This window comes from Malaclemys terrapin, chromosome 1, assembly GCF_027887155.1.
Source record: "Malaclemys terrapin pileata isolate rMalTer1 chromosome 1, rMalTer1.hap1, whole genome shotgun sequence".
In the NCBI taxonomy this organism is placed as follows: Eukaryota; Metazoa; Chordata; order Testudines; family Emydidae; genus Malaclemys; species Malaclemys terrapin.
The window spans coordinates 2231714-2248583 of NC_071505.1; the positions used below are offsets into that span (position 1 = coordinate 2231714).

The window sequence follows — 16870 nt, forward strand, 5'->3', positions numbered from 1 at the left end:
CAGGCTAATCCCCTAACCACTGGACCATTCTTCTTTCCTGGACAAACAGCAGGGCTTCTGGAGTTAAAAGCCTAGAGCCCCCAGAATGACATTTGACCAGCCGAGGGCAAGGGATGGGATCTACAAAGGGATGGAAGGGTCTATTGGAGGGAGGAAAGAGTAACTCAAACCAGAGCTGCACATTGCGCGGCTGCTTAGGGGGTGGGGGCACCAAGACAGGAATCTGGCTAGTTATTCCACCTTTCCAGCTGGCCCAGAACCAGCCTTCACTGTAGCACTGTAGTGCCTGAGCAGGGCAGGAAGAAGCACCCTCTCCATTCCCTACCAATTACAGTGCTGGGAGCAGACAGCCGCAGAGACACGGCGTTCCACTATCCAGACGTCCAGTTACATCTACAGCATCCACAGAGAGGCAGCCACTACCTCCCAGCTGGCCAGCCCCCTCCCTGCTCACCACCAGGCCAGCATCATGCCATCTCCCATTACTAGCATGTTAACATTCCCAGTGGTTAATTATCTCTGATCTGAAGGGAAATTATGCATAAATACAGTGAAGAAAAATATAATCACAACTCCCCTTTTATGCGAAACGCTGCCAATTATGCAAAATTATGCAAGGACTTTTCGCAAGGACAGGAGGTTTTCAGTGGCTGGGCTTACAGGAGACTGCTCTCTGCCCTGGAATGGGCTGCACAATGCTTACCGGGAGAAGTGAGCGAACACAGATTTGTCTTACACAATTTAAATTATTTAGTAAATTACTCCAGAGCTGAGGGACGGTGCTTCCGTCCCTCTCCTGAGCGAGGGGGATGGAACCAGAACGCCAGCCAGCTAGAAGAAAACAGCAGCTAGCCCGTCTTCCCCACAGCAGAGCCGGCTGGTGTGAAGACCAGACGGATGAGGGAAGAAGAGGGACACTTCAGATGCAGCAGCACTAACAGGCAGCAACACGGTTCCATCGGCTGGAAATCTTTCCTATTACCAACGGCTGCGTTTAACGAACAGAAGTCTAATTTGGAGCTGCTAAGTGGTGTTGTCAAGGGGGCAGTGAGGAATGCTCAGGTGTGCAGCGCCGTCATGTGCTCATCTGAGCGGGGTCAGGTGACAACAGGCTCAGTCTAAGCCCAGACCCGCTGGCGCGAGCCAAGGATTCAATTGGCTGCCCCTAGCCGGTGCAGCGGTGGGCTCACTGACAGGAGTGAAGCCCCCAAAACACAAGTCAGGTACAATAAAAAGGAGCAAAAGTTTAATTTTGTGTTTAAAGGCGGCAGCAGTTGTTTGACAAGCAGCTGCCGCCTCCCGGAAAACTTGGATTGTTCTATTTCTAGTCTGTTCTGCTGCTGTTTTATTTATTTACTCCTCTCTGCCGGCTAATATCGCCGGGGGACCTGCCTCCAGACAGGATGGCTGGTGCAGAGTTCAGGCTACTCCGGGCACTGCTTTGCTCCTGTGGTCTCAGCCTCCCGGGGCTGGGTGTTCAGGTGAGTGAATCCACACAACCACCAGCCCATTGTCTGCAGTAAAAATGAGCACGCAGAAGGACTGAGCAGCAGAAGACTGGGCATTGCTCGGAATCCCAGAGAGGCCTCCTGCAGCCTTCCCCTAGGAGTCAGTGGCAAAGCCAGAGAGAGGTCAGCTCGCAGGCAGCCGTGCCAGGATCTCCCCAAGGGCTCGCTGGGAACGGTGCTCGGAAAGCCTTCAGGCCAATTCAGAGGCATTTGCGATCTGACTTTCAGGAGCTTGGCTATGCAAATTCACATCAAGTTTGTGAGTGCGCAATTACAACAACTGGGTTTTAAATTTAAATTATGGAGATATACCTATCTCCTAGAACTGGAAGGGACCCCAAAGGGTCATCAAGTCCAGCCCCCTGCCTTCACTAGCAGGACCAAGTACTGATTTTTGCCCCAGATCCCTAAGTGGCCCCCTCAAGGATTGAACTCACCACCCTGGGTTTAGCAGGCCAATGCTCAAACCACTGAGCTATCCCTCCCCCCAGGATTAATTGAGCACCTGCAGGATCGGGTCCATCAATGGCTATTAGGCAAGCTGGTCAGGGACGCAACTCCGTGCTCTGGGTGTCCCTAAACCTCTGACTGCCAGAACCTGGGACTGGACAACAGGGGATGGATCACTCGATAATTGCTAGGGTGAGCATATTTCCCTCTGCTGAATACGGGACACCTGGTAACATGACTCGTATTCAAGCAAATTCAATGGCAATTAGAACTATGCAGTGCAAATTAACATCAAGTTGACTGAGCCCTGATTAAAAAAAAAAAAAAAAAAAACAAAAACCACACACTGCAGACTTGGATTCTTTTTATTTACCTTCTGATCTTTCAGGCTTTAGGGTTCACCCGGGGAGAGGTGAGACACAGCCCCATACACCTCTCACACGGGGTGTGGGGGTGTGGGGCGGAGAGTGGGAAAGAGACAGACCGACCCGACCCCTCCTGCCCAGCACCCTCTGCGCCTAGCTGGGCCCCTGGGATGGATCCATCTCTCCTAGTATCTGGTGCCACATCTTCCCAAGGCAACACGTGGGGGAGGCACAAAGTCACATGTCCTCCCCCAGATTTCTGCCAAGGTTCACATCAGAATGTGACCAGTGCAGCCAGTGCCGGCCAGAAACAGGATGGGGGACGGGGCCCTGCTGGCCGAGACCCGGCATGCAGCAGGGGCTGCACTGATGGACCAGCAGGGGAGTGGCCGGCTCCGCACACTGCAGCTTGACCCTGCCACTAGCCTTGCACACCCACCCCCCTTGTTGGCCACTGGACCCCCAAACTCACCGCTGGCGAGCAGGGACCTGGCCAGCAGCAGGACTCGCCAATACTGGTTGGGGCAGGTGGGGAGAGAGAGAAAATGCGGGACAATTTGCCCGTTTTTAAGAAAAAGTCAGGACACCTGCAGGAAGGCTTAAATACAGGACTGTTCCTTTAAAAATGGGAGGATTGGTCACCCTAATAATCGCCCTGTTCTCTTCATTCCCGCTGAAGCACCTGGCACTGGCCCCTGTTGGAAGACAGGACACTAGGCCATTATTTGTCCTGATATGGCCGTTCTTTCATTCTTATGATACACGCAAATACATGGACCATATGTTCATCTCAAGCAGCTGAGATGTGTCTGATTCAGCCAAGCCCTAAGTGACACTAGGAACAGTGCAGAAGGCCCACATGGCCCAATCTCCTTGCACTTCCAGCAACAACACCACGGTGCCAAAGCCAACACAATTCCAGGGCCACAGAACTGTGCCCAACACACAAAGCCGGTTAGACCAGTGGCAAAGCTCTAGAGTCAGGAGACACCAAGTTCCCACGTTCTCATGCAGTCCCACTGGCGCGTTCGTTCAGTCCTGCTACAGCACTCCAAGGAAAGGACCCCAGCTCTCATGTACTGCAGATGTTCTGGATGATATTTAATAGGCTAAGTAGGGTTGCGGGTCCCCTGAGGCCTAGTCCACTCCGTTCCCCAAGAACTCACGTCGACTCCAGTCTCGTCACTCAGGTGCCTGTATCTGACAGGCAGCAAAGCTCTGCTGAGTTGCTCAGACTCAATGCAGGGGGTGAAGCCAGGGCGTATCGCACATCCAGAGTTACACAGCAAACCTCTGCCTTTCGCCACATTCACACAGCTCACTGCATTGACTGGCCATTGCACCACACGTGGTCACTGTGTAGGAACCGATCGCGGTACAGCAGGCTCTGTCCATGCATGACTTCCTCTTTGGTGTGTTTCTCGTTCCTGGCTTATCCTGCCCATTGTTCTCTTGTACATTGTCAATGGTTCCCTGGGGGTCCCCCTCATCTTAGCTAGGACAGACATTCCGTTTCCATTCACCTCCCAATCCTGGGTCCCAAGAAATGAGGCCTTCCCCATGTCCCATTACTCATGTCAAGCCAGGCCTTCATTCTACTGTTATAAATGTTATAAATAAATGGAGATATCCCATCTCCTAGAGCTGGAAGGGACCTTGAAAGGTCATTGAGTCCAGCCCCCTGCCTTCACTAGCAGGACCAAGTACTGATTTTGCCCCAAATCCCTAGGTGGCCCCCTCAAGGATTGAACTTACAACCCTGGGTTTAGCAAGCCAATGCTCAAACCACTGAGCTATCCCTCCCCCCGATACTGCTTTTTATATTAGCAGGCGTTTCATTTGCACTACCTATAGCCCCATCTTTCTGTGCTTTCCTTTTAAGTTCACTACCCAGCAACACACTTGCAAGACCACAAGAGCTGTAATCATTTGAATCACCATTAATCCTAGACTCAGAATACAAACCCGAGGGTGCCAGCTGGCCTTCTATGGCCTAGCCCACCAGACTATAACCCCACATTACAAGCTTGCTCTGCCTTTAAAAGAAAAGCAAAGGGAAAAACCATCTAAGGATGCTTTAATGCCATTATGAAAAAATGGGTACAATATATACACATCTTTCCATTTATCACCACAGGGAATGTGGGTGTGAAACAGAACACAGACCTATTCAAATCACATTCCCTGCTCCACCCCAGAAGTGGCTTCTTCGGTTGCCACACACCACTTGTCACCCAGCCTGGGCAGTTTTTCCTTAATGCCCCAGCCTCTCAACTGCACGGTGCAATTCGAAGACTGATCCCCAGAGCAAACCCACATGCCGGCGGCTCTAAGACATGACACCTGCACAAGTTAGTGTCCCTCAGGTGCAGGTCTGGGGCTTCCCAGGCCTTGCATTGTCTTGCAGCAGTATTTGAGGAGGGAAACCCTCCGTATGGGGTGCAGTGCTTTTACATTCAACTTCCTGGGCCTGGACCCTTACTCGGCACCGACTGGCGTCACCTCTCTTGTCCCACATTTTTAACTTTCCTGGGGTGATAAGAGGGCAAATGTTCCTGCTCCCTGGCACTTCCTTCATACAGCACGTATCCCCCACATACTCCTTACGATAGCACCATTGCCCAGCGACGTAGTGACGTACTTTTTTAAAAGCAATTCTATCGTCATGTAACAGTTCAAGTGTCATTAAGGAGTCCTTTGCTTATTTAACGGATGCAGTACTTCTGCTGCTCTCTTCTCTTGAAATGCTCGGTCATGTTGCCACGGCATGTCCAATGACTCTGACCAAAGCAGGCCTACAACGAACAGCTGACAATAGTCCCATACAGGAGAGCTGGGCCCGTGACAGAGCGCGGGTGAGCGAATATTAACACTTCCTGCATTTACTGAGGTCGAGTTTAAATGTAGCATATCGTCGTCCTGTGAAAGGAGAGGCTCCTTGCATGGAGCGCCTTCTGCTTTAGAACGAGGAACTGCCCATGCGTGTAACTGGGGCCTCTCCGGCTCGGAGGTGAGCGGGGTGCTGCGGGGCAGGGCTCCTGGCAAGCAAGCTCCCAAAGGAGCTCAGCAGCAAGGACAATGCCGGGCGTGAGCCACTGGGAGAGGGGAACTCAGTGGTGAGAAGAAAGCTGGTCTCCTGGGCAAAGTCCCCTGCCTAGCACCCAGGAGAGCTGGGTTCATACATCCCGAGGCCAGAAGGAACCACTGTGATCATCTCTTCTGACCTCCCGTACAGCACAGGGCAGAGACCTGCCCCACAGTAATCCCTAGAACAGAATTTACACAAAGCCACCCAATCTTGATCTAAACATTACCAGTAATGGAGAATCCAGCACAACCCTACATCAGCTGTTCCAAAGAGGAGTGATCTTCGTTGACAAAAAACTGCGCCTTATTTCCAGTCTGAGAAAGTCTAGCTTCAGCTTCTAACCGCTGAATTGTGCTCTGCAAAACTGAGGAGCTCTGTGCTACCAAACTTCTGTTCCCCACATAGGTACCTACAGACTGTGGCCAGGTCACACCAACGCCTTTTCCTTGCTAAGCTAAAGAGATCGAGCTCCTTGAGTCTGTCACGCTCAGGCAGGTTTTCTAATCCTTTAATCATTCTCGTGGCTCTTCTCTGAACCTGCTCCATGTATCAACATCCTTAAATTCTGGACACAGGATCCCAGCATCGGTCACATCACCAAGTAGAGGTAAAATAACCACTCTGCTCCTACTCGAGATTCCCCTGTTCATGCCTCCCAGGATCACATCAGCCCTTTTGGCCACAGCATCACACTGAATTATCCATCATGAGCGCCAAATCTTTCAGAGTCCCTGCTTCCCAGGCTAGAATCCCCTGTCCTGTACATATGACCCGCACGCTTTGTGCCCAGATGGATATCTTGACATTTAGCCGTGTTAACGATTTGCTTGCACCCAGTTTACAGAGCGAGCTGGATCGCTTGGTATCCGTGACCTGGCCTCTTCATTCTTTCCCACTTCCCCAGCGTGCCTGTCGACTGCAAACTTCATCAGTGCTGATCTGATGTTTTCTCCCAGGTCACTGACTAAGGTGTCCAAGTACGGCCTAGAACCAGGAGGGCTCGTCAAGTGCCAGCAAGCTGGGCAGGAAAGGCCCTTCCCCCATGAACCAGGCACAGTTGAGCCAAGATGCCCTGAGGTCTGTCTCCACGGCAAACAAACCCACAGAGCCCAGGACTCGGGCTCCCGGGGACTGTACTATGGTGGTAAAAACAGCTGTATGGACATTCAGGCTCAGGCTCTGAAGCTGGGGGCATGGGGTACGGGGGGTGGGAGGGAGGAGGGTCAGAGCCCAAGCTGGAAGAGATGGGAGATGCAAAGGAGGCATCAAGGGTGGCGTTGGGGTGGTACAGGATCGATAAGGTGGTATAAGACGGGCTGCGGCAGGGCTGGAAGAGGGAAGCAGGGTGGGATTGTCCGCCCCGCCATGTGGGAGGACTACGCACGACAGCAGTGGCAGGAGCTGGGATCAGGGCGGTAGATGGCCACTGAAGACCAGAGAGCCCCAGTCCTGTGCAGGCATCTGCAGCCATGAATGCAAAATGCCACCCCCACCCCGTCAGCAATGGCACAGATGGGACTGGCGGCACGGGGTGCTGGGAGACGCAGGCCCAGGCAGCAGGGCCCTGGTACGAGGGTGAAGGGACGGCGCGTGCCCGGGCGGGGTGGCCGCAGCACTCCGCGTGGGCTGGAGTGGGGAGCCAAGTCACCTGGGGGAGGGAGCAGACGCAGGAGCGAATGACTCAGCACCAGCCAATGCCTGCGACGTGGGGGTGACAGCAGGTGGCTCTCAGAACGTAGCAATGGCAGGGGCAGAGGAGAGCTCAAGGGCGGCAGGAGACTCCAAGGTCACCGGCCTGAGGGAAAGCACGGCCCCGCTTCTCTAAGCCCAGCACCGCGGCTCCCTTGTTAGCACCAGACGGACCGGCACTGGGGCTCCCAGCCAATGTCGCAAACAAAGCAGGGGAGAGAAGGGAATGGAGCTGGAGCCAACCGCGTCCCCGTGCTAATGAGCAGGGCCCTCCTCTCCCCAAGGCCGTAATTCATTCATTTGTGTTGCCAGAGCAAGGTGGAGCTCCAGCAGCGTGGGCCCGCACTGCCTGCTCTACGCTGCGCATCTGCAGGGCCGACGCTGCAAGGGAAACGGCGGGCAGCACTGCAGGCGGCCGGGGGAACGGAGCCGCAGCCGAGCTAGCATGGAAAGAGCACTGGGCACGGGCACCGCACAGAGCAAAGCTGCTGCTCCTCCTGCCCCTCCCCACCTCGTGTGGAAGGCAGGCGCTGCACTGGCAGAGAAAAGCCCCAATCTAAGGCAGCCGGATGGTGACGCAGATATTCCAGCAGCAACCGCAGACCCGCCCAGGACAGCGCCGCCAGCAAGTAACTTCCCTTGAAATAATCCCAGATTCAAAGGCAGCGCTAGCGGGCGGACGGGCTATTTACTCATGGCAGCAATTAGACGCCAGGCACCATCTTAATCCGCACTTCCTGCTAGGGTGCTGGAAATGGGGGAGCCGGGAGGGGAGACGTCTGGCGGGGCTTTGCTATGCGGGCGCTAGCAGCCTCTCCAGGCCACGGCCCGGTTCACTGAGACCGCTCCGACGACCTGTACCACTCAGAATAATGAGATTATCTGCAAAACATGCCACACGCCACGCTCCGACAGGACAGCGTAAAACCCCTCGTGGGGTATTTCTAGCCCCCGCTGAAGGGAGAGCCACTAACAGCACACAAACACCCCCTTCAGCATCACGTAGGAATCTTATGTGGACGAGAAACAGAACAGGGAGGTTTTAGGTGACCTCAACTGGAGTGTGGAACTGGCAATTTCTTGCAAGCAAATTAGCATGAGAGGGGGCTTAAGTGCCACACATGGGCATCAGCGCAAGAGATGCAGAGCGAGGCAGGCAGTGCCGCCGAGGAGAACACCACACTTCGTGTGACCCTCCTGCCTGTTTCCGCACCAGAGACGGGCCCTGTTACATAACACTGCAGCGGACGGCGCAGCAGGCTAACCTAGTGTTATCACACAGGGCCTGTTGGGAGACCAGCTTCCCGGGGTAGCCTGCCCGAGAAGGGAGCTATTTGTTCCAAGTGCCAAGTTTGATTTCTTGAGAATTACCCCCAAGAGGGGGAGGTGAAGGGGCAAACAGACTGAAAACACAACTGCACACTTGCCGTAACGCTGCAAAACCAAACCAGCGCACGGGTGCCCCGGCACCCCTCCACAACGCCTCCCCTTGCATCACCCCAATTCTGCTCATGTTGGCAAGAATCCTGCATGGCGAGGGGCTGGAAGAAGTAAGATCCCTGCAGTTCTCCACACCCACTAACGGGAAACGCCCCCAATGTCTCGTGCTACCTTCTGTGCTGGGAGGGGAAGCGGCAAGTGCCCTGCAGCTGCAGGCTGGGTGCACATGGCAGGGAATACTCCTGCCCTGGCCAAAGGAGAGGGTGCGTTAGCTGGGACACGGCAAGTCACCTCTCAGGCTGTGATATCATTCTGGGGGCGTGTGGCTACGCAGGGCGCATGCCCATGCCGCCAGAGGAGAGCGCAGATGCTAATTCACATTACAGTATTTTGGCAGCAGCAGAGCACACGCTGTCAGCTCGGCACACGCTAACATTCATCACGCCGTGCGACTGCTGACATTCAGCTAACTAAGAGCGGGATCAATTTAAGAAAAACTATTAAAGATTTAAAAAGATTAACAAAGCGTCATAACGCGGTGATGTATGACCCCCACTTTATTTGTGGGGCCCCATCTTTTATCCGCTGCGAAGCGGCTGCATGTTTTACCTATTAAGTTACAGGCACTCCTGAGAGTCCTCTCCACCATCACAAGCACGGGAGTTTGGTGCGAGGAGGGGGCCTTAAGCCTTGCACTGACTGCACAAGGACCCCCAGCGATGGGGAGAGCGCGCGCCCACGCGTGCACGGAGGGAAGGAAAGCCGCTAGATCTCCCTGCTTGGGAGGCAGCAAACAAGAGTTCAGCATTTTAAAGAGAGCCCTTTGTGATCCTGGCAGACAAGGTCAAACGCGGCAGCTCTCGCGACTGAAACGTTGGCCTCGCCTTAGGTCTCGGGTTTGACTCAGGATTTTAAATTGATGTTGGTTAACTTGTCCACAGGAGCAACATGTATTTTTTAAACCGTCCAAGCACAGCTGCCATCCAGCACAGGCAGCTGTGGGACGCCTCTGCTCAATAACGAATGCGACCCAGAGCAGGCTGCACAGGGCCACACTGTCCACACCGCCCCCCCCTCCCTGAGAGCGCCCTTCTGTCCACATCAGCTCCACATAGGTTCTTATCCAGGTCCCCGACTCCCCTCCTGTATGCAGGCCTACACTTGGACTGAATGCCCCCTCCCTCTCTGCCTTGGGGAGGGGGCAGGTAGGGGGCTCTACAGCCAGGAGAGTGAAGCCCAGGGCAGGCTGCACAGAGAAGACTTCGATCTAAAGGGATATGGCCTAGTCTGCACCCCTGAAGGATCCGACTTCAATGGGATTAACATACCTTGGAGCCCTCAGCCATGATATTAAAGGGACCCCCCTTTCAAGGCCATGCCCTGGGATTTCAGTGACATGGGGTTTAAACTCAACCATGGCAGCCCCTCGGGGGCCGTGCCCAGCTGCCCTGAGTTATTACGGGCTAGGCACACGGCCTGCAGGGACTGCTCTGTAGAACTGAGACAGGAATCGGGCTGGTTTATCAACACAGGGCCAATGACACAACCACCAGCGACTTCGGGTTCCTGAGCCGGTGCGTCAGTACAAGTGACCGCTGAGAATCGTTTTGCTTTAGCCAGCTGCATAGCTACCCCAGGATGCCCCAATGCAGGCTGATTCCACGCCATTCTCCAATGGACAGCCAGCCCGGCGGTGGCACCGCTACGCCCCCAGGATAGCAACGCCACAGACAACACTGTGCTCTGGCTCCTGGGAGAAAGGAATTGGCTCCCGCCGCACAACAGCGCCCCCGTTGGCCAAGTGAGGAATTGTACCAGTGGGCTCCCGAGACATCTTTGTGTGGTGTCAGAAGTACGGCTACGGCGCACAGGGCTTTCCTTGGCTCGCAGCCCTGTGACAATGCAGGGCCTATTTCCACATCGACTGCTTCGCCTAACACAGTCCCCAGTGCGGCAGCAGCAACGTGCCGGGTTACGTGCACTTATCCTATTTGCCGTCTCTTTCCCCTTTCCAGGCCGCAAGCGCTCCGAGCAATTCCAGCCCAAGGACAGCACGAGGCGAGCGCTCCGATTGTGCCACCGAACAAAGAAAGCCCGTTTCCTTTCTCTAGGCCTCAAACCTTTTGGTGCCGCTGCTCGCGTTCCAACACCTCCCCCTCCCGCCTCGGCGCGCCGGCTGCAGGGCAAAGAGCGGAGCCAAGTGCGCCGGCAAATTGGAAAAAAGGCGCTTGCAACACACAAGGGAATTGAAAAGGGCAAATTGTGTTTAAATGCGAGGGCTCTTTCCATTTAAACGGTAATCATCAATCTCGCCCGTAGCCCCCTACTGGGGCTGCACCACAAGTGCTGTCGGAACTCACCTTCTGCACCGGAGCATGATGGGAAAGAGCCAGAGGCCCCGAAGCTGCGGCACCCTGAGGAAATCTGAGCTAGCCCTTCAACAATAAAGCAGCAGCAAACATGCGGATTCAAGGCCCAGCAGAGAGCTCGGTGTGGAGAGCACAGCCTGACACGCTGTCTCCAGTCATCTCACTGCTCCTTGGCATCCCCACCACTGTCTGCTATACCCACATGTCGTTGGACCTTACGAGGTTGTGAGCTCTCAACCCCTTATCGGGATCACTAGGCTCTACCACAATACAACTAATAATAACACCACGCTGCATGGGCAGAACCCCGCAGATCCTTACCCCAGAGATATCGGCCACCCGGTGTATTGGCACCTCTTTCTTGCTGTGCAATCCTTTGCCATTCTTGATAGCCCTGTTGGAGGGAAAACAAACACAAAATATAATCAGCGTGGGAAAGCAAAGCGAGCTGTGCCATCTGCACTGCGCACGCCGGATGGCACCGACAGCTCGGCACCGTGCGCGAGGGGAGCCCAGACGCGCTCGTTAGCCTGCTAATCCCAATTACTGGTATTCAGCTGCTCACCTGAGCTACGCATGTACCTGATCAGAGAGAACATTTGTAGATGTTACCAAATTAAATGCCTTTGTTCCCCGCACAAGGGAAGGAATCAACAGGAAGAGCACGCCGGGGAGAATCAAAAGTAATAAATGTTTCTTTCAGCGCTTAATCACATGAAATATTTTAAATGCAAACTATGCAGCCAGCGCTCCAATTCTAATGGAAATGCGTTCCTCCAGGTAAAAGAGAAAAAGAAGATAAGATAAGTAGCCTGAATGAAGCAACACTGTACAAGGAAGTCATTTAACAGCCACAAAAATTAGCAAATGCTACAGAACTGACATGAAGCCCCATTTTCAATTCCATCTGAAGCCATAACTATTAGAGCATATTAACAGGAAAAGAAAAATTGCCACAACCGATCATCTCAGTCCAGCCTGGGCAGCACTCTTCCTCTCTCCCTCAGCTCTGGTATCCTGCCACCTTGCAGCCGTACTAGCTCCGAGCTCTAGCGAGCAGATTTCATGTATGGGGAAGGGAGCTTTGCCCACACTTCAAAAGGAATATGATGCACGCCTAAAATGTAAGTAATCGCCTCCTTCTGACCCTGCTGGGGTAGGCATCCATGAAACCTAAAACCGCAATATCCAGTCCCGAGCCGTGCCGGAACAAACCACTGGTCATGTGTCCGTGCTGCACCTAGCACAATGGGGTGCGGCTCCATGACTGGGGCTCCGAGCCACTAATGCAAAACAACAAATAAAATAAATAATAAGGGTCCCAGCCCAGTCTCCTGCTTGCGACAACAGCCAGCATATGACACTGCAACGTAGCCAATTATTGGGGGCAGGGAAGAGATTCCTCTGCACGCCAGCTTTCACCCGGAAGCAGGAGATACAGCCGACCTTGGAGCCTGCATAGCTACAGTGTTATTAAATGGGCAGATTCATCCAGGCCGTTCCTTTTCCTGAAAGCCCAGATGCTATCAGACTCCCTCCTGTCACGAGTCCTTAGCTCAACTATGGGCTGTGTGATGTATTAAAAAATGGACTTAAGGCGAGTTGCAGCTCTAGATCTTATAAATATTGAATGAAAGAGCTTCGGCGTCCGAATGCTCCAGCACGGCAGCAAGTTGTTCCCCCCCCTCCACCAGTGTTGCAAGTCTTGCAATATTGGGGGTTTTATGTAAAGACCCAACTCCTGGAGTCATGTGAGATTCTCACAAAGAAACTGCTAGCCCTTGTGGTTTTCAAGCTTTTCTCTGGAACAGGAGCCCCTGAAGGCTTGAACACCAGAAGGCAAATTTAAACAAACAATTTGTGCAAGTCTGGAAGATAATAGGGTGATAAGTAACAGCCAATGCAGACTTGTCAAGAATAAATCATGTCAAACCAATCCAATTTCCGTTTTTGACAGCATAACCACCCTAGTGGATGCAGGGAGGGGAAAGAGAGGGAAGCAGCAGACATGATACAGCTTGATGTAAGGCTTTTGACACTGTCCTGTATGACATTCTCATAAGTGACCAAGGGAAAAGTGGTCTAGATGAAGTTACCAGGTGGGTGCACAACTGGTTGAATGCACATACTCAGAATATCACTGCCAGAGGATGTATCTGGTGGGGTCCCACAGGGGTCAGTCCAGGGTCTGGGACTATTCAGTATTTTCATTAATGATTTGGATAATGGAGTGGAAATAATGCTTATAACATTCGCAGATAACACCAAACAGGGAGGGGCTGCAAGCACTTTGGAGGGCAGGATTAGAATTCAAAACGAACTCGAGAAATTGGGAAACTGACCTGAAATCAGTCAGAGGAAATCCAATACAGACAAGTGCAAAGTACTTCACTTATGGCACCGTTACTGTGGCAAGCCAGGGTGTGTATCTACAGCGCACCAGTTTACCATGCAGTAACACCCCTTGGTGGGCACCTACACCACAGAGTCCTGGAGTGCTCCTCTGTCACTTGCAGTGTACCCTGGCAGTGTCCACACAACATTACTGCATGGCAAGCCGGCGTGCTCTAGATTCACACCTTGACTTGCCACCGTGCCCTTAGGAAGGAAAAATCAAATACACAACTATAAAATGAGGACCAACTGGTTAAGTGGCAGCACTGCTGAAAAGGATGAGGGGGTAGCTCACCCTGTGCAGTAACGGAGGTTCTTTGAGATGCATGCCCCTGTGGGTGCTCTACTGGGATCAGAGCTCTTCGGTAGCAGCGTTCGTTGGGCCGCACATGCGCTTCTCCCCGCCTCACGCAGTCAACGCTGTATGGTCCAACCATCCTGCTCTACCGCCGAATCCATGTTTGAACCCTGAAGCAGAGGGGAGGAGGGGGATAGTGGAGCACCCATAGGGGGAAACACATCTCTAAGAACCTCAGTTACTGCACAGGTGAGTAAACACTCTTCAAGTAATGTCCATACAGGCACTCCACTTTAGGTGATTGTAGAGCAGTGCTCTTAGCTGGGAGGCTGGGGCGTCGGAATCATATCAATGAGGACAGGACAGTGCATTCTAATATGGGATCTGATGGGGAATCGTGGGTGATCGCATAATGCTGTATGAATGTGTCTGTTGATGCCCAGGTGTCTGCCTTACAAATGTCCATAATCAGCACGTCCTTCGGAAAGGCTATTGAAGTGGACAACGATTAGTGGAATGCATTCAAATTCCCAGTGAGGCCCATAGTTTATGTTGCTGGTAGGAAGATGAATGCACTCGGAGATCCATTTAGAAAGTCTCTGTTTCAGTATGGCAGATCCCTTTGATCTTTCAACCCCAGAGAGGAATACACGTGGTGACTGAACGATTTAGTTCCTTTGAGGTGGAAGGCCAATACCTAGGGTGCGTAGCGCGGCCTCACGCTGGTTTCCATGTGGTTTGGAGAAGGATGGAAGGTGGATGGTTTGGTTCAGGTGAAAGGATGATGGTACCTTGAGTAAGAACTTCAGGAGGGGTCGTAACGGGAAGACGCCATTGTTGAGATGAATTCCTCTCTGCATCCTGTAAAACTTGCCCATACCGGTATTGCCCTGGCCTCTTCTTTTGTCATTCAGTGTTGCACGCATTCTAAAACAATATGCATTTCCTCACCTTTTGGGGGCGAAGCCAGACTTTGAGGCACCTGCTCCCCTACTTGCTGTAAACTTTGCTTGTGCCAATCAGAAATGAACACAAACAGGTTTTGGGCCCCGTCCCCCAGGACACTTCTATGATGTCATAGTTGGTACTTGATGGGCCTGCCTGCCATGTGCAGGCAGGGAGAGGAGAAAGAAAAACGAATCCTGTGTATCCTGTGTACACCCGTAACCGAGCCTGATCACCTCGAAGCCTCTCTCTCAGCTCACGTGTTTCAAACAGAGTGTCTACGTTTGCCGGTCGTTATGCGTTGGTTTGTATTTGTAAGTATCAGTTATTACTAAATGCTGCATCTTTGTTTATAAATATTGTTAGTAGATATTTTAGTCATTGTGTGTTTTAAGTTTCATTAACTCTATTAGCTAATCAAACGCTGCTCCCTTACCCCTTGTAATTATCCCCAATAAAACTTTAAATTGATTAATTTTAGCTGTGTGTGTGTGTGTGTGTGTGTGTGTCTGTCTGTCTGTCTGTCTGCAGTTTGCATCGTGACCCATACTCTCCTTGCATCCCTTACCAATAGAGTCTATTGCCACATGCAGCCTGGTAAATAACAGGCCTGCATTTTCTTTCGCCCCTGCGTGCCCGTGGCAATCCACAACCATGAGGGCACCAATTGATGTAATGGCTACGCAAAAGGCAGTCTTCATGAATAGGTGCATGTAGGAACAGGTTGCCATGGGTTCAAACAGGGAGCTGGTGAGGGAGCATAAAACTAGACAGATCCCAAGGCAGGGTGGGGTCTCGTATTTCAGGGTATGAGTTTTGAAGGCCCTTGAGGAATATTTTTGGGTCATCAGGTGGGTAAAAACCAAATGATCTTCTATCTTAGAATGGAATGCAGTGATGGCAGCCAGGTGTACACAAATGGAGCTCAAGTAGAGTCCTGTTCTTGAGTTGAAGGATGTAGTCCAGAATGAGTGGTAAAGGAGCACTCAGCACTGAAACACATTTGGTGTTGCACCAAGTCTGGAATCTTTTCCATTTGTGTAGATAAGGATGGCGTGCGGTTGAACATTTACTATTTAAAAGGATACCTTTTATCTCATCGGAACAGGTCACCTCAGGAGCGTGGAACCACGAAGAAGCCATGTCTTCAGGTGGAGAATCTCCAAATTTGGGTGGAGAATTTGGCCTGCACTCAGAGAGGCGGTGTGGATTTGACTGTAGGGTTATTGGAGGACAAACCGCCATGTGCAAGAGATAAGGTACCATATCTGTTGGGGCCATTAGAATGACCCTAGCTTGCTCTATTTGTATCTGTGAAGCACCCTGAATAGTAGGGGGAGAGGTAGAAAGGCATAGAGGAGAGGTGCATTCCATGTGATAAGAAAGGCGTCGCCAGGGACTGGTGACCCAGACCCGCTCTTGAGCAAAATACTGGGTGCAGCAAATAGATCTATGTTCAGGAATCCCCAGTAGTTGAATATTGTCTGTAGGGATGTCGTATCTCCCACTTGTGTCCACAGTGAATCCGCTGTGGTGGTCTGGTGACCAGGTAGGTAGATGTCAGATCTTGATGCCGTGTTGGATGCACCAGTTCCACAATTTTAGAGCTTTGATGCACAGGGATTGAGACACCTTGCTCCCCCTTGTCTGTTGATATAAAACATACAGGCAATGATGTCCACCATTACTGTTACATTCTTGTTCCTGATTATTGGTAGAAAATGGGACTGCACATAATTCAAGAAGGTTGATTTGCAATGTGGACTCTGATGGGGACCACTTGCCCTGTACTGTGTGGTTCTGTAGATGTGTTCCCCAAAAGAAGCGGGGGAAGGCATCGGTCATCAGTACCAAGGATGGTGGAGGTTGGAGGAAGGGAACTCCCCCTGCAGACATTCTGGAGTTTTGTCCACCAGTCTAATGAGTCCTTGATCTTGAGTAGTACCGAGAAAGATTTGTTCAGGCTGTCTGTTGGGCAGGAAAACTGTTTGAAGCCATCCCTGGAGGCAACGCATATGCAATCTGGCATTTTTATCATGAATGTGGGTGCTGCCATATGGCCGAGCAATTGCAGGCATGTTCTGGCGGAGATCTGTGGGCTGGTTCTCACGTTGGTAATTAGGCTACCATGGCAAACTTTTGGATTGGTAAGGCGGCTTTGGTCTCTATTGTGCCTAACTGTGCCCCAAGAAATTCCAGCTGTATTAATGGTGTCAGAATTGATTTTTGCCTCTTTATTTCAAGGCCCAATGTTGAGAAAAGATTCATTGTCCTTATGGCTTTGAGCGCGTTGCCTTGGGACAGGGCCTTTATTAGTCAGTCAT

General features: G+C 52.1%; 1 protein-coding gene across 1 annotated transcript in view; it reads right to left on the bottom strand.

The window, feature by feature from the left end:
* SND1 (staphylococcal nuclease and tudor domain containing 1) overlaps positions 1-16870 on the bottom strand; it is a 483811-nt gene that overhangs the window by 206002 nt on the left and 260939 nt on the right. The window contains exon 14 of the mRNA XM_054040282.1: positions 11231-11303. Within this exon, the coding sequence (XP_053896257.1) occupies positions 11231-11303 (73 nt within the window). The remainder of the gene's footprint in view (positions 1-11230; positions 11304-16870) is intronic.